The sequence below is a fragment of the Manacus candei genome, unplaced genomic scaffold (genome assembly GCF_025592945.1).
Source record: "Manacus candei isolate 608988 ecotype Guabito, Panama unplaced genomic scaffold, ASM2559294v1 h1tg000017l, whole genome shotgun sequence".
NCBI lineage: Eukaryota > Metazoa > Chordata > Aves > Passeriformes > Pipridae > Manacus > Manacus candei.
In genome coordinates, this window is record NW_026138065.1 from 26,950,752 (window position 1) to 26,972,347 (window position 21,596).

At 43.5% G+C, this 21,596-nt stretch overlaps 1 protein-coding gene across 8 annotated transcripts; it reads right to left on the reverse strand.

The window, feature by feature from the left end:
• Positions 1–536: 536 nt before the first annotated feature.
• On the reverse strand, positions 537–13,168 carry YPEL5 (yippee like 5). Of its 8 annotated transcripts, none has more exons than XM_051783608.1 (6): positions 13,047–13,150; positions 9,789–10,026; positions 9,622–9,678; positions 9,229–9,451; positions 4,332–4,504; positions 537–2,688 (listed from the first exon to the last, which is right to left on the reverse strand). In XM_051783608.1, the coding sequence occupies exons 5-6, from the start codon at positions 4,470–4,472 to the stop codon at positions 2,464–2,466; spliced, it is 366 nt and encodes a 121-aa protein (XP_051639568.1). In that variant the 5' UTR covers positions 4,473–4,504; positions 9,229–9,451; positions 9,622–9,678; positions 9,789–10,026; positions 13,047–13,150; the 3' UTR covers positions 537–2,463. The 8 variants fall into 8 exon arrangements, with proteins under 8 accessions (XP_051639568.1, XP_051639565.1, XP_051639566.1 ...); XM_051783605.1 differs by having other exon boundaries at positions 9,622–9,681; XM_051783606.1 differs by having other exon boundaries at positions 9,295–9,451; positions 9,622–9,686.
• Positions 13,169–21,596: the final 8,428 nt, after the last annotated feature.

Sequence of the window (21,596 nt, forward strand, 5' to 3'; positions counted from 1 at the left end):
TAAGTTAGAACAAGCTCCCCAGGCCCCATTACATCAACAGAATGATTCTCACCTTACTCTTCACCTACACACTTAGAAGTTGATCAGCTGCTAGCAAGCTTCTGCCTAACATTTGAGCTTAAAGGAAAAAGGTCACAGAACTCCAGATATACAATTTCCAATTCATCAATTCCCAAGTCATTTCAGAAGCCAAAATTTCAAGTTTCTTGCAGAAAGTGGATTTTCGCTTAGCTCTTTTGTCTTTTCAAAGACAGGGAAAGACATTTAGCACCCAGAACTCCATTAAATGAGACATTTCCTGTTTTAATTTTCTCTTTAACAGCAGTAAAATGCTTTGGAGTGTCCAAGTGGCACGAAGCTCTACTTGGTACCTTCCAAAATAAACAGAACACTCTTTTGCCACCTATACAGAGAGAAATGCTCATCAACAGCTTGTCACTGTGCTGCGGAAACTCAACCCAGGGAATGAAAGATGGGTTATGTCATTCGGCAGACAGACTCTATGAAAATAACTCTAAAAGAACAGCAAAGATCAGTTCAGGACAAAACATACTTTATTGTACTGTAATGTCAGAAGTACAAGAAAAGTACTGCAGAGAACCATGCTAATGGCGCTTTTAGGGTCTGTGAAGGACAGGAGTACAAGATAATGGGGTACTACTGTACTCAGTGCAAAAACTGATTCATTTGAGGCACAAGTACACTATTGTTTAAGCAGCTTGATTCAAGCACAGCTCTGGTATGTGATCTACTCTTTTCTTTCTATGTGACAATTCTATAATAAAGCTACTTTTACATGAAAGAGGCAGTAGATTCAAGTCAGGGGTGTCCAAATTGCCACTTAGCAACTAAAAAATTAAGAAAAATACTCTGCATAGTCACCCTCCCCATTTTAGTTTCCGATATGGAGCAGTGGCTAGGGAAGAAAAGTTATTCTGAAATGTCAGAGCCCAGACTTGTTTGGTTGGGTGGGGTTTGCCCCCCTCCTTTTTCTACGTCTGTGGGTAACTTATTTCATGTTGACCACAACTTATCCAATAAGAAAAAAAACACAACTAACTTGTATCTTGGATAAGAAATCATACATATCTAACATTCAAATAAATTTCAGCCCTTGAGATCTTAACTTATGGCTTAAGACACAAAGAAAGTGTTTGGGCACCCTTGAGTTAAGTTACTGAAGAGCATTTTTGCTAAAAAGGCAAGCAAGATCACTGTTTTAAACAGAGCTGACCTCTACAAGAACAAAGCAGGAATCCAAGTCACTAGTTACTACCAGGCTGACAGGTACTGCTGCCCAGAAAGATAAAAATGTAACAACACAACGAAAAGGTTCAACAAAGTTGAAAGATAAAGGTTTCAACACCAGAAGCAGCATTTGAAAACAAGCTGTTTAAGTTAATCTTTTCAAGAGATGCGGATTGCATAACTCTAGGCATGAACAAACGTGCTGGCAATCTTCTCCTTTTACACAGCAGCTGTGTTTAACATAGGAAGTTCTGGGTTTAAAGAAAGCTACTTGAAGAAGAATTAAGATTTGCAATTCCCTGTCTACTTAATAAGATTAGTAGAGAAAACGAAAAAAAAAAAATCCCTACTGAAACAGTAGTTTCTCAGTGGATCCCTATCATTACAAACACAGCTGGATTTGTAAGCAACGCAAGACTAAACAGACAGCTATTATTTTATATTATTACTATGCTCATAAGTTACATCAGTTAAAGTTAAAAAAAGCCAAGCAGTTTTGCCCTATTTCAAGAATGGTTTCCAATCAACACCAGTTTACATGGTGAATGGGACTTCACAAATAAACGAGGAATGGAGACATCTTTGGGTCAAGAATGACAAGAAATAATGGGCTCTGTGCTACCAATCAACCTCAACAAGAATATGGCACACGGGCCAGCCCAAGCCGTACCAACACTGAACCTTTAGCACTCAGCACAAATTCGGATCTCTTTACTTTAGCTAGCAAACCAGTTGAAAAGACTGGGTAAAAAACCCAAAAAAACCTAACTAAAAACTTAAGCCAAAAATTGGAATATACTTTTTAAAAAAATCTGAAGTTTTAAAATAATTCGATGCTGACATCAGTTTGTGCAAACTAAAAAAAAACTCATTGAATTTCTCTCTAACAGAAGACAAATCCCCCAAATATTTTCCTTTTAGCCCACTGTATCTGTAGATACAATCTCAAATCTAACAGATGTAAATGAAAGAGAGAAAAAGTTACAGCATCTGCACAACATTCGTTTTACAAACAGTTGCTGGAGGGAAAGTAAAATATAAATGGAATAAAGAAAGGAAGGTTCCATCTGAAATACTCTCACAATCTTTCCCACTCTGTAGTCCATGAATCCGACTCTGATGCTAAGGTGACAGTGTATGTAAGCAGATTTTTTTGTTGATTTTATTATACTTGAGTTTCAATTGAAGAGAACCTGAGAAGAGACTCAGGTCTCTTCAGGAATTGTCAGATGGAACATGCTCCTCAAATCCTTCGCTCTCTCGGACCAATGCTCTTTCCAGGATGACACGGCCCTCCTTGTAGCGCTGGCTGTCTTCAGTGGCAAATTCATAGATCCAACCCAGTTTGCTGTTGCAGTTCTTGCAGCTCACGTCTCGAACCATGTGGCGGCCAGTGAGCATGACCCGATCCTGAACTTCACTGTATTGCAGATTTACCACCTGATACAAACACACAGGGGACAGGGAACAGAAAGGATTAGTCTGCCCAAGGCAAAGCTCTGTAAATGACAATCAACATTTTAAAAGCAGAGAGCCTGTGGCACTGCGTGTGAACTGAAAACTGCAGTGATGTAAGTCAACAACCCTTGAAAATCTCTTTCTTGAGAAAGTAACACTGTGAAGATATGTTTCACAGGGATGTATAACCCTCACTGTTTAACTGAGAGACATGAAATGCTATGACAAGACATACAAAAGGGCAGAGGACTGTTCAAGTTTGCGTGAGAAACTCCTAGTGAATAGCTTGTAAACTAGTTTATATTAATCCAGTTGTAGCATACCTAACCCATTTCTAGCAGCTGATGTGATCACTCATTCCCAGAACTCAGAACCAAATATTAAAAGAGGTACTTCTTTAAAAATCTTGGGGTGCTTTTGAAATAATTATCTAAGCAAAAGCAAGGCTCAGTGGTTGAAAACACAGGCATGAAACGAGTACCTTTTTTGAATATATCAGCTGTTTAAAAGATTAGGCAGCAACACCACAAACCCAGGATTTCTTGAAAAGTTGATGTCAGAACTATATCCAAACTGCTGATATGAGATAGTATTCTAAAAGAGGGGACTGCACTGCCTTCTCAGTTTTCCACCTGCCTGTGCTTGTTCTCTCTGCTTCAGATGTAAGGCTCAGACTGCAGAAATGCAAAAGTCAAACTTCTGTGATTAAACCCCAATATCTAACACCAGAAAAATTTGAACTCTTGGATGCAGTGCTTACTGAATGAGAAAGAAAACAGATCCACAGCTCTTTTCTCACTATGCAGCCTAACGCTTACATGTAAGTGCTACTGACAGGATTCAGCATATCAGAAATCCCAGGGCCAAGCACAGCTAACCAAAGACATTACTGACACCTCTCTCAACCCTGTCCATGGCTAAATGGCTTTCAAGAAAAAAAACAAAACCACAATACACCAATGATTATATGACCAGGAACTTTGCAAGAAAGCAAAGGACAATAACAATTTTTTCAGTGAGCCTGATGGACAAGTCTATATGGAAGGGCTAATAAATAAATATTACAATTTACTCAAAAGTTATGACTTGCGTATTTTAATCTGTTGAATTTGATCAATTAAAAATGTATTAAACTAAAACACACTATTACTGCCTGTAAAAGAGACTGTGGTTCACATTAGTTGTCAGAATACTGTTAGCTTAAATGCATTCTAGAAGTTAAATAGAATAGTTTTTAGACTTTTTTTTTAACTAAGTAAAAGTACAAATGCCTTTGAAACTTCCTGATAGACACAAGATACTTTCAGAGTGAATTTGAGGTTCACATTACAAAAGTTTCTAAAGTTAAAACTCTATACATTTTGGCATGATGCCTCCACATACACAATCCTCTTTACAGTCTTTCAATATTGCAGATAAACTAATTTAGATAGTTTATCATCAATAGTAAATGTCTACCTTGACTTCAAAGACAGTTGAATAGAACAAAATAAAAATTAAAGAAATTAAAATAGTAATTACACAACACTTTAGCCAAGAAGTTTTTGGCTTCTCTGATGACACTGACATCCCACAAACTCATTTTTCAGAAGTAAATAGCAGCTCCTCCTCAGCTTCTTACCAACCTTGTTAAAAAGAAAGGCTCTTCCTGTGGCGCCGGTGAAACGAGTGGAGATGAGTTCGGAGCGGTTGGTCAGAATCGTGTCGCAGTTTGCACAGGAGAACAGGCGAGTGCCACCGATGTGATCCAGAAAAATTCTTCCCATTTTTAGAACTGATGTAAGTTTACACTCAAGACCTGAAAGCAAAAGGAAAGATCATGTACATGTAAAAAAAGGTACAGCAGGAAAAAAGAAATAGCCCCCCCAACACGCTACATATGGCAGAATATTCTGCAAACCAAATCAGGTAATGATTGCAGGGGGTTCTTCTTTCACAGGTGAGTTACTAAACTCACAGTCGGCCTTCACCCTCTCTCAATTAAGACAAGTTCTTTCCCAAAGTGACCATCTTACAATAAGATGACCTAGATACAAACTAATTACATTAATGGAGAAAAATGTGAACCACGAATGGAAACCTTTAAAATATAGTTCAGACATTTACAGACCCTCTACTCGACCCTACAGTTCTTCAGAACCTTCTACTTCCTTTAGTATTAAAATTCCATTCCACTATATTCCCAACAACTTGCTCATCTTAGTGAGCACTGGGAAATGTAGCACTGAGAAGCACTGACACTGAGTCACCAATTATAGCTTAATTTTCCCATGTCACCCCCACGCCCTCCCCCCCTTTTAAAAAATATATATTTATTTTGTCACTTCCCCTAAGCTTTGCATAATTTATGACACACAATCACACAACACCACCACCCAGAATGCTGGTATAGCAGCCTGTCTGCTGCACTTGACTTGACACTGGTTTCATACGCACACCAACATAGGAAAGGTTTGGATGCTATTTCACATAATAAACAATCCACCCAGTCTTTACACCAGACAGTATCATATACAAATATTTAAAACTGTCTAATCTAAATACAAAATTCTGTGTCATCCAAGATACTTTCAAAGCTTCATAATTAAAATACCCAAGCAACTCCAATGAGCCAAAAAAAAAAAAAAAGAGAGAGCTTAGGAAGTTTAGAGCAGCAGTTCTGCAGTACTTGACAATTCAGCCTCTTCACTGCTCGGGAAAATTAAAGTGTCTCACCAACTTTATACCAACTAACATAAACTACTCATAGTTAACTAGTGAGTAGGCACAGCACACATCAGTTGAAAACTTAAATCACGAAGGATGATGTAACATGACAAACGAATTAAATGATGATGTTATTTCCCTTTCAACTGCAGAAGTTTTATGACTAAACACCTATAGTTAAACGCGTTAAATGTAACTCCATTTATGCTTCAGATGTGGAATCAGAAAAGTGTATTGTCTCTGCTTTTGTCATGCACAGAAACGCAAAGTAAATCTGACACACTGCATTATTAAAGTTGTGTGGGCTTTACTTTTCAGAGCAGCAGATACTGTGCTGTTCATAGAGAAATTAATCAAATTTTGTACTCATCAAGTTGAATATTCTAAATCAAATGCCTTTAAGAAGTGCAAATACCTAAATTAAACTCATTTCAAGTCTTAAGGGATCAGTTTCTTAAAGCTTCCTCTGACATGCAAAAAGCAAATGGACTAAAACATGCACCTAAACACACAAAATTTAACACACTGTTTTTACACATAAAAATCAGAAGTCACTGACATAATGATTTTTTTCCAATTGCTTTATTTCACCACTTTGTTTTCGTACAATGTGCAGCAGCAAAAAGGGTTCCTAAATTGAACAGAGTGATTTTAGCACAGGTTCCTTACAAGCATATTTTTCAAGTCACTATTAATCTTCTGTATCCCATCTGAAGGATACATAAAAATTCGAAGCAATGGAATGATTTTTTCTTTTAAGGGTGATATAATACCAATATCTCTTCTTCAAAAGATAAATAAAGCAGGTCTTGAGTCTGACAAAAATATTTCATAGACTCAGCTGAGTGTTAGAGGTGTGACTCCCTGTGACTCAAAATACAGAAAGCATTTTCATTAGATTTCTCTAAGCATTATACCTTTCTAATACTCCTTTATCTTTCCTAGCAAGCAAAGGCAAAAGAAAAAATTAAAATGTGAATGGTGACAGAATGAAGGAAAATCAACAGACAATAAGTGTGAATAAACAAGTATCAGTCAAAGTCTCCAGCCAGAAGAAACCACAAATACAAGCAATAAAGGCAATTGTAACAGATATGCCCATAAGGCACTTGGCCTAGCTCCATGTGCCATCCTTACTAATTTTGGATAATGTCGTATTTGTGCTGATTGTGTTGTGGATTAAAAACAATTAACTGATCATAAGTTACTGTAAATGTGGAATCAGCATCCAAAGGCATATTTCTTTCAGGGTAAACAAAAAGCTTAGCCTGTCAGTATTTTTAGAAGCTAATGTAAAATAATTCCAAACCCATCCCTCTCATACCAAGAGCAACGCAAACACTAAGCTGGGTGACCAGAACTGATCCATTACACAGACTGCCCTTGCACAGCATGCCATTTTGAAAAATGCATCTAAACACTTAAAATGCAAGTACATCACCTACCTAAAATCATACCTCAGGTTACTGCACTTAGAAAAGCAGTAACCCAGAGACACTAAAAATTAAATTTAAATACTTCAGAAGGGAGCACGAGCATAATTCTTGCAAGGAGAATTGTTTTGACTTAGGAGTCAAAGCAACAAACAAATGTATTACCTCTGGATATGGCACTATGCATGGACTGAAGTGTTGAGTCCTGAAGATACCGAACGTTTAAATAAAAGCAAAACTATAATCGAAGATTTAAGGCTGAAAAACCTGCCCAGTAACACAAGGCCTAAAATCTTCAATTATTTATGTTACCCCAAAGAGCTAAAAGTTACCTCACCAAGTATCTAAATGAGAAATAAACTTGCAATAAGACATGGATCCCAACAGAAAGAAGAAGTTAGATGCATTTGATGGTAGCACAAGGCTGTGAGAATTCAGACTGAAGTCACAGCAGAATCTAACAAACCAACTGGTACCAACATTTCTTCAGAATACAGTGCATAAGAAAATGTATATTCTTGAAAACAATATACATTTTAAAATTTAGAAAATTGCATTCTACCATCAGCATTATAACAGTCAAAACAATGTAGATTTTGCATATTTTTCTTAAGAAACTGTTAAAATACTGTAATCTTAATAGAATGTCTAACTTTTAAAAAATAACCTCTGCACTTAACTACCACCTGGTAGACTTCAGTCAACATAATGTAGCACTCTACAGCTACCTCAGTCCTTAGTTTTGATTGCTACAGGATTTCAATGAATCCATAAGGGTCCAGCTGCAGTGCTGTAAAACTAGTCACCTTAAGTCTTCATGGTACTGCTCACAGTAGTAAAAAGGAGGAAAAAATTACAAAATGACTACTAGTCATTTGCAGCCTTCAAATGCCACACTTGATCACGAACTTTCTAAATAAGCTGGAAATTTTGCCTTTTCCTCTCCTACAATATCAAAAAGTTAATTTCAACTTGGAATCATTTCATGCTCTCCCCTCCCGTTTCCACCCCCCGCCCCCAGCTAAAAACATAACGTTCACTTATCGGATGAAATCAGAAGATACTTGCTGTGGATAAAGACTCTTCCCTCCTTATGTAAGGATCTTGAATCCTGTAGGGTATACTCACTGTGCACAGGAAAAAAACATAATAGCACAACAGAACAAGGGAAAGCAATTTTCCATTGCTCTCAGGCTCCTGTCCCTTACATGCAGAAGTGGTGTGTATGAAGTCACCCAAGATAACTGTAATTTTTTTTCCTATAGTTTCACTACCCATGTAAAAGGTGCAGGCGTCTATTTATGTTCACACATACATAAATGATCTGAAAAAGCCACTTATAGGCAGCATCTATAGGCAGTGGGAGGGCTCTCTTAAATGAAGAGAAGCCAAAGAATTGTGAAACATTAAAGCATTTCTAAAGCTTAAGATCCTCCAAATAGGGGGAGGAAAATGCATTAAGTGCATTTACCCATTCATCCACTCTCTACACTTAAAAACAGGGAAAATAACTTCCATTGAATCAGAGAGCCAGTCAAGTCCTTTATTGCTATTTACAGCCCCAGAAAGTGACCCTACTGTATCATGCCAATTCCATCATGCTACTAGCAGAATTTTCCGAAGCAGTGGACAGGAATCTTGGTTATCCACAAAACCAAACGTGGAAGAAAGAACAGATTTTTTTTGGCCTATGATTTCATTTTTAAAATCAGCTAAGCATTCTTCGTTGGGTGCGTATCAGTGATGAAGTTCTAATGATTCTGCCTTCATGCAAATTACCAAACACAAGTCATAATATTAAACACAAATTGTAATAGTAAATGAATGGCTGCAATGTAAAAAAGGAAGTCTAACTTTCACTAATGGGATATATATCTATCACTTCTCAAATGTCCACAGTTCCAAGACACGTGTACTTTTGTGAACTGAGAGATGATGACACTGTGTCAATATTCAGCACCCAGACCACCAGTATCAACCTGCATTCTCGAGAGGACCTTTAGGAGAACAATCAATGATAGCTCACATTACCTATCTAGCCAGGCTTGTTGACAGTGCATTATTTTGACAGTACATTATTCTGACAATACAAACCTTAACACTACTTGTTAATCATACTGTGAATCACTTCCTCCCTGCATGCCTCTCCCAGTGAGTGCATGGAAAGACAGGAAACACAGGCACTGTGGCTGAGTGCTATAATATGTATTCCTAGAGCAGTAGCTCCCAAACTTCCACCTCTCAATGTTGATTTCAGCAACACTGAGCAACAGCTGTCAAAGAGCTGACATTCAACAGCTTAAATTTGGCTGCTGTCTGCACACAGACCTGAAACCACCTGAAGCACTACTTGGTTGGTATTTGTTCTACCTAATCTACCTACCTTCATAAGCAATGATGAACCAAAAAGTAACATGAAGAATTATTTATTAACATTTTTAAAACTAACAGTCAGTGTTTTCTCGTCCTGGAATGCATCTCTTGAAGCCACAGGACCATCAACACTTGGGAGAGCCAGCAGGCACTTTCTATATACACACTGGAATGTGGATATTTCACAGGAGGAGCCTCAGTGTTGCTTCAGCAGCATCTACTGCGTCTCAGATCTACAACAGAGAACAGCTTCTAGTTAAAGGACAAAAATCTGACAGCCTGTCTTCCACCATTTCACCAACTAAAAACTTTTTCCTTTGTGATCAAATAAGCACTCTCTACCCCATGAAACAGGGTCGTGCATTTCCCTAGGCACAGTGAAACGTTCTCAAGGTGTACTTACTCTGGAATCAGGCTGAAACTTCATCGTCGCATCTCAGGAACCGGGCTTAAGCTTCCTCTTCTCGTCTCAGAGATGGACAAAAGAGGGAAAAGAGTTCTTAGCAGAGCTACACAAGGCCACACATTGAAGTATCATTGGGTAAGCAAAAAATAAAACTTGCTCCCTACCTTCCCAGGTTTCCGCTGCTCACAGGTGGGGGTGCATCTGAAAACACACACGTGGTCAGTCTCTTAGGAGGTCTGAGATTCAACTCTGCCACCAACTTCTGAGGCTGTCAAAGTTAGCAGGGCCTGGCCTCTGCCTACATGCAGAATTGAAACCACCACATGTAGCCAAATTCGAAGAGAGAAAGTGAGTTGGAACAGTATGCTGTGCTCATTAGAACCATCCAGCTACTGTAGCAAACTGTAAAAGGAATGTAATACAGTCCAATGACTGAAGAGGCTTTGGCAAAGCAATGAACAAGCTGCCTTGCAGGATGCAAGTGCAAGTTGCAGTAGTGTCATTTTGTATTGCAAGTTGCAGTTGCGTAATTTTCTATTGCAAAGTGGCTTTTTTTCTGGGTAAGGTGAACGCTGTGTTGGGATACTGGCATTTAAATACATTAACATTATATTGGTGCACGCAAACACTAATAGAGGGCAGTTTGTTTCAATTTTACAAAGAGCAGAGCCACACAGATGGGTGCTTGTTTCTCATACAGACCCTGTATCTCAGCATCTCCCACAGAGTAACTTACACCCTCACAAAACTCTTGCTAGATAACATAATAAAGTATTAGTTGACAAATGGCATCAGACTCAGATTAATTTTCTTTCCACTACACCGAGTCCAAATGCAGCAACTATTCCTGTTTCCATGTTTCTTTTCCCCTTTCTTCTTCCCCTTCCCTTCCTGTCTCCCTTTTCCCCTTCCAATTCTTCCACAGTTTTTAAGAAAGCTGTATTTCTTCGTTTTGTAATAAATTTATTGTTATACTGATTAGGCAGCTGAGACAACTTCCTAATCCATTCTGCAACTTTCAGAAAGCTAAACTAATTTCGATTTCCTGTTTTCACTGGTCTTAGCGCTGAAATGATATAAAATTTCACCCAAGGATATTACTGGTTTCACGAGTCATTTAAAAAAAATCCAATAAACAACCTTTAAAGAAATAGTGTAAAGTCAACTATCATCCAGACTTTCAAACAAACTACGTACAAGTGGCAGAAAAGGTGCTAGCATGCTAAGTGCACCTCAATAAGAAATTTTTATACTAACAGAAAAAACTCCTAAACATAGGTAAAGCCTCCAAAACTAGAAAGAGCCTTGCTAACAAACAAACATCCACAATGCCCAGGCATTTCACCTACCCATTTAACAAAGCATTTTTAAGTTAAATCTTGCTTAGGGGAATTAGTATTTCAGCAAGAGCTGGGCAACTCAAGATTTCAACACAGGTCAAATGACAAACACGAACCAATGACTTAAGTTTGACACCACCACTTCAAGCTCGTGATGATTACCAGCAGAGAGAATGTTAAATACACATACATAAATACGTGTACACGTGTACAATTCTCAGTCTGAGACAAGTAACAAATCAGGCCTGTTCTTGTCATATTCTCTACTGGGCTTCGAGGTACAGTTTCTGTAGTCCTCACACACTTTGCAGCCCCACCTGAAACTCACTCATCATCATTATTAAAATCTATATATAAACAACGTCTGCACCTCTAAGTCAAACGCTTCCGCAACTACGGAAGTGAAAGTAACAGATGACAGAAGCCCCCGAATAGTATTTTTACAGACTAACATTAGAAAAAGAGAGCAGCACTTAAAAACAGACAGTTTTGTTTGTCACAAACATGACTTGAACTCAGCTATCCAGAACGACTCTATACATAAAAGCATTACATATATAGCAGCTATATATAGTCACGTGAGGGAATGTTTACAACTACAGAGCAAGTTCCCTTCCTTTCTGCCATCAGTCACAAACATCAGTTACGTTAATGGTTAATCTATTGCCATTATTTGCTAACATCAACAGCTGCTCTGCGACACCTACCACTTTCGGAAGAGCCCTGCCCTGTGTTTCTCTCTCAGAAGACAGTGTGTACTTGCTTCGTTGTTCCCTCAACCTAACCCTGACATCAAGTTTATTGTTTAAAGAAACTAAAAGCAAATAATTTATTAAATTCTACGACTGTATCAGTCCAAAGGACGGCCTTTATTCTTAAATAAACACGTTGGATTAATCTAATCTGTATCTGCTTGCACAGTAGAGCTAAGGGCTGTGCACAGAGTAACAAATGAACTAGACAGACAACAGTCTTCGCCTTCCTTTTTGCTTGGACTTAGAACCTTTCTGAGAGGTTTTCCAGAGCGGAAAAGCCCTTGCAAAATATTTCAGCTCCCTGGGAATCCATACTTCCACGGGGAAAAAACCCAACCCAGCGCTGACAGGCGAAGCCGCCTCACTGCTAGGCGAGTCGCGAGCACCTCCACAAAGCAAACCATCACCACCACCGCCGGATTCCTGAAAGCTTCCCGCGGGAATCCCCTGTCCAGCGGGGACACGGGGAGCGGCCGAGCCGGCAGCGGCTTCTCACGGGGAGGGGAGCGACGCGCGAGGCGGCGCCGCCGCCCCCCGTGCGGCCGAGCAGGGCGGTTCAACCCCCGCGGAACCCTCCCCTACCCCCGGCGGGGCCCGGTGCGGCGGTGTCCGGGGGGGTGTCGGTGCGGATCCCGATCCCGGCCCGGGTCTCGATGCCGGTGCCGGCGCCGCGCACACACAAAGCCGCGCGGGGGCGGTCCCGGGCCCAGCCGTCACGGGGGCGCGCGCAGCCAACCGGGGCCGTCCCGGCCCGTCCCCCCCCGGCAGCGCAGGAGCCCTGACAACAAACAGCAGGAAACAGCTGACGGGGAGGCACCGCCGCCGCCTCCGCCGCGCCGAGGGGCCGTGCCCGGGCCCGCAGCCGCCCTCCCCCCCCCGCACCGAGCCGCCCCACCGCCCCCTCTTCCCGCACCGGGCCCGGGCACGGCCCCTCGCCCACCCGCTGGGGGCTCCGCGCAAGAACCGGCCCGAAAAGTTGCCCGGCGCGGGGCCGGGGGAGGAAGTTGTGTCGGCGGCGGCGGGGAGGGGGTGTTCGGTGCCGGCCGCCGCCGGGAAGGCTGGGCGGCGCTGGGAGGCACTGACGGAGGAGGGGACGCGGTGGGGGAAGGCCGGTGCTTTGTGGCGGCGCCGGCGCGCAGCGGGGCCGGCAGGGCCGGCCGCTGCCCCTCTCCGCGCCGCCGGACCGGACCAGAGCGGCTCGCCCGGGGGCTCCGCCGCGGCCCGACAGCCACAGCGCCGCGGCGCACAGCGGCGACCGCCACCTCCCTCCCCAGCCGCCCCGGCCTCCCCGGGCGGCGCGGGGCAGGAGCGGCCTCCGCCGGGTTACCTGGCGCCGGAGAGCGGCGGCGGCAGCAGCTCCGTGCCCGGTGTCTCCCCCGCCCTCCACGGCCCCGCCGCTCCGGATCGGCCGCGCGGCTCCGCCCCGCCGTGGCCCCGCCCCATCGCCTGTCAATCAGCGCCCCAGAGGCCCCGCCCCCGCGCCCGTCAATCAGCGCGGCGGAGGCTCCGCCCCCCCGCCTCGCGCCCCGCCCCGGGTTCGCCTCAGGGCGGCGACCGGCGGGACGCGGCGGGTCAGGGAATCACGGAATCGTGGAATCACAGAATCGTAGAATCACCAAGGCTGGAAGAGACCCTTTAAGATCATCCAGTCCAACCGTCCACCCAGCGCCGCCACTGTAAACCCCTGAATCACTAAACCACATCACACAGAGCCAGATCCAGACACCTCTTGAGCACCTCCAGGGATGGTGACTCCAACCACCCTGGGCAACCTATTCCAGTGCCTGACCACCCTGACAGTGTTGTTTTTTTTTTTCCTAATAACTAATCTGAATCTCCCCTGCCTCAGCTTAAAGCCATTTCCTTTGGTCCTCTCACTGCAGGCACGGCAGAAGAGACCGGCCCCCACCTCACCACACCCTCCTTTCATGTGGTTGTAGAGAGCGATGAGGTCCCCCTTCAGCCTCCTCCAGACTAAACAAACCCAGCTCCCTCAGCCATTCCTCATAAGACATGTTTTCTACACCCTTCACAAGCCTTGTTGCCCAGGGATTTGGCCTGCCCTGGCAATGAGCTTCCCCACGCTATGGGGCCCAGGAGAGGTTTGAGGTGGGGATGTCAGCCACATCCCCACCTCAGTGAAGCTGTGACTCATGCCGATTGCAGAGTTTCAGGATATTCAAGTTGAAGTCTTTGCTGGATGCCTCAAACACTGCCCACGGTGGAGATGAAAGATCAGAGAAGAACGAGGGAAAGGGTTTGTGGCCCTTTTTGGTCATTGATTGCTAGAGCTATCAGTTCCCTGCCAGTTTTAATGGTTCAGTGCTTACACACAGATTGCCTCCTTGACAAACAAAGTGGTCTTGACCAAAACAAAAGGAAAAAATCCTTTTCAGTTGTTAGTTATGAAAAAGAAGTGCGAAAAGCTGTCGTTTTTCTTCTATGAGGCAAGCCATGCTGTTTTAAGGATTTCTGTTCTAATACCATGTTAAAGAAAGTATTTTTCATGTAGGGCGATTCCTGGGTCTATCCATGTGGTATCACCAGAGGAGCTGCAGTAATGGCAGGAAGGAACAAGCTGGCAGGACTCTTCTGTCACTTCACACAGAGGCAAAGGGGCATTTCTGTGTATGTATAGCACGCAGGACATGCTTATATGCCCAGTTGCTGTTCTTCAGCTGGTGTCTTCTTGCATGGATTCTTTTACTGTTAGGAATAGCCAGGCAGAGGGGTGCACAACTGCCTGCATGAGGGTAGGCAGTCAGTGATGGGTCAACATCGACATGTTAACAACTGCTGTTTGCTTTGAGCAGATCTCCAGAAAATCAGAACCCTTCAGTATGGTCAGCTGTGGCCTGATCCTGCATAGAGCTGAGCACTGACATTGCTCTCTGACCTGTCGTCAACCTCTCTTTAGATCATGGAAGGGGAGTGAAAGGCGCTGGAGCACTCTCAGACAGCAATCACCACTTAGGTAATGGCATGGGGACAACAGATGTACTAAGGATATTAGAAGAAAGCCATAAAGACCATGCCTGGGGTCCCATTTACCACCAGCAAATGGAGGAAATAACTGGTCTAAGGTGCCCTGTTTGTTAATAGGTTGACCTCATCTGCTGCTGTGCCTCAGTGAGTAACTGTGAGCTGTGTTCCCACTGGATCTGTTCCGTCTCATCACAGGACCTATATGAAGGTTCACGTCTTATTCATCTCTGCAAAGCTCCTCTAGAGATCACCGTAAAGAAAGCCAAAATAGAGCAAAAAGAGAGTCAAAGCAGTGGTTCTTTGGTCAGTGCTGGTGACTGGGTTTCATGTGAGGACTTATAAGTTCACTGCTCAGCTCTGCTGCTGAGGCATCCGTACATCCCAGGGCAAGACAGTTCTTTCTGCCTCATTTTCCCTCTGTAAAATGGGAAGAGCGATGCTCCCCACCTTACTAGGAGGTTGTGTGTATGCTTAAGTACTGTTCTCCAGTCTGGGCATATGGAGGGCATGTATGCCTGAACATTGCAATCGTCATAATAATATTACCATGAAAATAAAGCAAAGCCCAAACCTATGAATAGAATTAAATTCTCAGCAATAAGAAGGGTAGCTGTGCCAATCAGAAAGAAACCAAATTGACCATGAGACAAGCAGAGAATGGATTACCCTGTGCTTGACAGATGGTGCCAGGGACTGATGTTTTTATCTCCCTCACAGAGGAGCTTAGAGGAGGGGAGGCAGGGAAGGGTGAGGTAGGGTGTGTTTAATAGAACAAAGCATCAGGCTGTAGCAGCTCTGCTGAGAAACACCAAAAATACCAAAAGCAATTTCCAATTAGCTTGTACGGGGCATGCTACATATCAGCTACAGGGTGGAAAACAGGAACAGCAATATTGTACCACATGGCACTTTTAATTTTCAAAGCAGCCCGAAAACATTAATTAATCCTCCTCTGACATTGGGAAATGCAGTGCAGTCAGCAGTTTGTTCCTTTACTTCTCGTGCCAGGTTTTGGGAAGACCCTGGGCCTTTTCCACAGCTGATTCATATCACAATAGCTCAGATTACTCTGGAGGAGCCAGTCCTCTGTGCAGCACTGTTGAGCAGAAAAGGCTGTGTTAGATCTGGAACTTAATGAATCAGAGAAAGGGGACATGCCCAACGGCCTTAGTAAGACCCACCTTTAATATTTGTCCCATCTAAATCCATTTGTAACTGCTGTGAGCAACACTATAGCATGCATTTCAGAGAAAATGGTGTGACTGAGGAATTAATCACAATCTCAGACAGAACTGTGCAGTGAAACTCAAGCATCAACATTTTGATCTAATTAAAACCTATGACAAAACTTAGTGGAATTCAGAGGGAAAGGAGTATATCCCATTAAATTAGTGTCAGGGCTTGGGGGCTGCTTGTGCACCTTTTCTATCTTTAAAAAGAAAATGTTACAGCTTAGTGCTTCATCTCCAGAACCAGTAATAATTTTTCAGAACACTTGCGGATTCCCATGTGGTGAAGTCGAGCCTACCAAACCAGGCATGCCTGAGGTGGGACAGTGATGTAGCGGGATTTTCCATTGCTCTTTCGCCCTTGCACAAGATTTCTGGCAGCAGAGAGGAGGCAGCTGAAATACAGAGCCAGACTTACAGGCTGTGATCTCTCTGAGAGACAGCATGACTCCTAGCTGCACCCTCTATGCCTTCTCAGCTTTGCCTTGCATCAAAGGCTGGGTTCATCCCATGAGTTGCTCTTGTTTTTTGGCAGTAGCTACTGATAGCCTGTGTTTTGCAGAGGAGATGGTACAGCCTGCAGCATCATTCTCACACAGTAAGCCTACTGACACAAACACAAAATGTAATTACCTTTCATTTGCCATCACAAGCTGACACCGATTGCTTTTGGCTCACCTGAAAGCTGACACGGGCACAAGTGCCATTTACAGATATTTTGTCAGATGGCTGCATTTTTGTCAGGGGAAACTCTTTGTACAGGTAATCTCAATATCAAAAAATGAAGATCAGCAATGAAGCAGTCCCTCCACACCCTCTCCATACTGGGCAGAGCTGGTCTCATTACCCTGTCACAATACCTAGTAGCTGTTGGCCAGATTTTAAAAGGTGTTTAAGTGTAAAACCCCAAAGCACTCAGGAGCCATATCAGAGAAAGTACTTAATGTCCAAAGAGGGACTTAGAATTTATGTGCCATTATTAAGACATCAGGAATGGAGCCAATAAGCAGGCCTGATGCCAGGGAATGCATAACGCTCTCCTGCAGAAACGAGGAGTCATCCTTGTGCACACAGCAGTTCAGGGAGGCTGGCAGACGGATACGGATCGCCCTGAAGCCAGTCACTATTGCATGGCGGGGCTCACTGCCATTCCCTAGCAAGGAAAGCAAGGTTGCTACGTAGGATGGACAGTGATACAAACATATCAATGGTGGGGCAGTAATTTTGTAGGGTTTTTGCATTGCTAAGCCTTCTTTACTTGGTCTTCCACGGTGGAGAACAATTACTGAAATAAAGAGAACTTTCAGGTTGTAGACTACAAATCCTGTCTCACGAATCCTGTCCAGTGGCAATGCTCTTCAAGATCACATGTGTTACCACTCTTTCATTTGGGGGAGATTTTGCCAGGTGTCCAACTCATGGATGACAGCCATCTGATTATGCCGCTTCCTCCACACAAAGGCTTGGTCTGATGCACACATATGTGAGTGGAGAAAGATGCCACGGGGAGGTGCTCCATTGACCCAGTGATGCGGTGAGCCAGCTGCCAACTCCCCTGTTTTTACAGGAGGTGATTTCAAGTGAGCTTTTATCCCCAGCTGAGGAGGATAAAAGCTGGAACCATTCCCTTGCATAGAAAAACATCACAACAGCTGTCTACCAGGAGACGAGATAAACATTTCAAGGGAGAGCAGCTACTCCAACACACGTGGACTTCATCAAACAGTCCGGGCTGTCGCTATTGTTTGTGAGCGCTGGATGAGAACAAAGACAGATTGGGCTAGAAAGGGCCCCACGCAGAGACATTCAGAGCCCATACAGAACAGCACACTTTAATGGCTACACTGGATCACTGTTTTTTGATATAATCAGAGGAATCTACTAACCTGGGAATATATACAAATGTATACACAGTCGAGGCCCAGATGAATTCCCATAACTGTTTCTTTTTGGTTGCACTTAAGGAACTGGTCCATTACAGTTGTCACTTCACAGACAGGAGAGCAAGGAAAAATCTTTGTAGCATTTGTAGCACTGTCAGTCTTTTCCATTTGCTGTTCCTAAGAGCTCTGGGTGGAGTTTCCCAGCAATAGTCAACATAGCCTTTCGTCCAAGGTCTTGAAGCTGATTCAATATTGTTTTCAGTCTTTTAACAGTACCACCCCCTGCCCAGGAGGCACATTGTTGGTGTCAAAGGTGATCCTGTTTGAGGGAAAACAGCCAGCCTCACTCTAGACTCTCTTTTGTTCACAGATATCTACCCAAAGACATTTATCTAAGATGCTAAATTCAGAGGGAGCAGAGAGCAAAAAGCAAGCAGAGCCTGGGGGAAGAAACAGGTGGCCCACATAAAAATGGGAGGCATGACATGGACGTCTACCTGATAAATAGCTTCATCCATACCACTGAAAAGATGGGGCAGAAACTTGTTTTGTGATCCTTTTGACACCTTAATAATCCTTGGTTGTAACCAAAACAGTGACGGTAGAGTGCCCGTAAGACCGAGAGGAGAGCTCAGCAGACGTGTGTCCATGTTTAACACCAGTCTCCAGGATGGAGACACCTTGAGAAGGCAGACTTCAAATCTGGTTTCTGTCCAGCAGCCATGACACAGTGTGTTCCAACAAGCAAAGCCTGTGAGAGAAGCCCACATCTGATGAAACAGAAAACACCCGGCTCCCCTTCTGCGAGTGCTGCAGAGGTCTGTGAGGGGGCTGTCAACTCAGAGACCAGCTGCACAGCTGAGTAAACAGTAATGTGCTTGCCTCTGCCATAGCCTAGGAGAGATGATGCATGGTTTATTCCAGGGCATTACTGAGACCACCACAGAAGTGAGAAAAGATTTCCTTCCTTCCCAGGTACAATAGTAACAAGAAGGTGGAAGCTATCTGCAGGTCTTACATCTGAACACACGATATCATGCACACAAAATATTTTCAAGTACTTTGCTAAACTGAGTAAGCAATGCAATTCTTGCTCCAGAGATAAAAATTAGGAATACAAGAGAGGCAAAGCAAATGATCCAAAGCCCCTTTTCCTGCCAGAAGGGGAATGGCAGGGTTCGGCCAGGAGCAGAAGGCAAAGAGTTTTCCATTTGTTTGCTTTCCAGGCTCCATTTTGGATGAGAGCCCAAAGGAAGGATGCTTAAGGGTTTTGATGTGGTCAGTTGCTTATATGGCAAGTAATGTAATATTCAGCATGCGTGACTGGTCTCACACAGGGCAGGCTCTGAGATACACTAGCAAGGGACTGCTAGTAAAGGCAGCCTGAGTCACTCATAAGCCAGTGAAATAGGTGAGAACAAGGAGAGTAAGAATTACTAGAGGTTTAAACTCAGATGGGCTTACAAAACCCAGATGGGCTCAGAGGTGCTCACAGCATGCACGTAAGAAAGCCACAATACGCCTGATTCAGTTTTCTTATTTCACTGGAGCTACAAATGCAGATTGCTCACATTTGGCAGAGGTGAGCAAGCTTCCTAGATTTGCAGGACATCACAAGAGGGGGATATTGGCCTTCACAGATGATTATGTATCAACAGGTGTAACACTGGCAGGCAACAGACCATCAGCAGTACCTCTGCAGGGAGCTGAGCTGCAGCAATGACCACTTGATATGGGACCTGTACACCCATCAGAGCACAGGGTGAAGGGCCCAGCAGGCTAGGTCCTGGAAAAGGAAGGCTTTAAGGGAAGAGTTGGACACTCCGTGTGTTTTAAGGGGGCACAAAGAAGGAACAAAGCAAACAAAACTAGTAACTTGCCAACAAATCCCAGTTTGAATGAGTATTCCATCATTACTGTTGTTGCATAATTATTAGTCAAGCTTCTAGACATCCACTAGTATGACAGCTATTTATTATTATTACCCTGCTTAGACAGATTTCTAAAATCGTTGTGTAGGTGCCTCACTCCCATTCGTTTCAGAGACAGTTAGGCAATAGGGACTTAGCTCATAGTCCAGTCTGAGCATGGAATGTGGGAGGCTGGATGAAGTGATCATCCCTTTGTGAATCTCTAACCAGCAAAAAACAAATGTACTTTCACAGGTGCCCTGCTAAAATCTAGACCAATTTTGAAAAGACTCGTTAGACTGAACTAAGCGACCAATCCAATGCTGCATCTTAGCCCTTGAAAGCCACGTTGTGAAAAACAGTCTCCAGAACATTTGTCAGGGCACAGCAATGTCCTGCTGTTCTCAAAGGGCAGGCAAGCCAGCAGCCGAAGGCAGTCCCAGCACAGGCAGTGCCCTCAGTGATGGTGCACAGTTCCACAAGACCTAAACACAGCAAGCAGGGACAGACAGATGCTGGGCAAAGGGTCCATCAACAGCCCCAGGCACAGCAAGCAATGAGCCAGGTCCAGACTCCTCGTAGGAACAAAAGTAGACAACGTCAGGACCAGAGACAAGCTGCAACATACCCCCGAGGGACCCATCCAGGAGGAAAACTATATCCAGCGGAGGTCCACAGTCCGTGCCAGAGGCAGGGCTGCAGACAGGCACACCTGCCACACAGCTCCTGTAGGAGTTGAACAAATAACCTCAGTCGCCAGCTTAGCCAGAGCCCTGGAGCCCACAGGCAAGAGGGGGAAGTCCCTGGTGAGGCCACTCAGTGCAACTAAGGTCTTTTAGTGCCCTCAGGGCCATGACTATATTTTAGAGTTAAAATGGCACCGCTAGCCAAGGATGTGGATGATAGGAATGATAGGACAATAGGTTAATTTGAACTTCTCACAGTACAGCACTTACGTTAGCATTTCCTAATTCTTGTTTTTTAAAAACTCAGCTATTATCGTTTAGTATGACCTTTCTCTGTGAAAATGTACTGACCTCGGTCTGGTGGAATCTCAGGTTCAAATCTGATCAGTCAGCGAGAGAAACATGTCTGATCTCATTCCATTTCCTTTCAGATTTTTGCCCAAAAAATCAAGCACACACTTGGCAACTTCTAATTCATTTTGGGGAGATCCAATTTTAGATAGCTGAGAAGAAACTAAGTCAAGAAGAAGCACATCACAAGGACTGGGATGCTTTTAAACTTGATACTCAATTGACCTGTGTTTTCTTCTTTTCCTGTCTCCCCAGAATCAATTCAGTAGTAATTTCACAGAGCTCTTCTCTACTTTTCCTCCCCCGACAGATAAGATCTGGTCGTCAAACCTGCTGGGGTTTGGGTTTTGTCTCTTTTGTTTTGTTGTTTTTTTTTTCTTACTACCTTAAGCTGAGAAGCAAAGTCAGAACTTCACAGCATGCACAGTGTAACTGCTTGTGGGTAAAAGGGTTTCTCCCAGGTTGTGTTAAGTTCTGAGCAAATGTGTTTCTGTTTGGAATACTTGTTGTGGGTAGCTCCTAAAAGAACAAGTTGATCCTTACCCCAAAATAGCAAGAAAACAAGATAAATCCAGTGACTCTTACACATGAAAAAATGGGAGCTGATGAAACACAAGGAACAGCTCAGAACTAGGGGCAAGAAAGTAAATGACAGAGATGGATTAAAAAATAAACAGGTTAAAATCAGTCTGAAACATCAGCATAAGATTTCTTTCCCTGGCAAATTGACTTCAGCACCTGATAAAGTAACTGAACAGAGAGTTTAACCATGTGTCAGGCAGGTGAGTTTTCTGTGGTTGTTACTTATCCTCTGTTTCTGAAAGCACCATTAG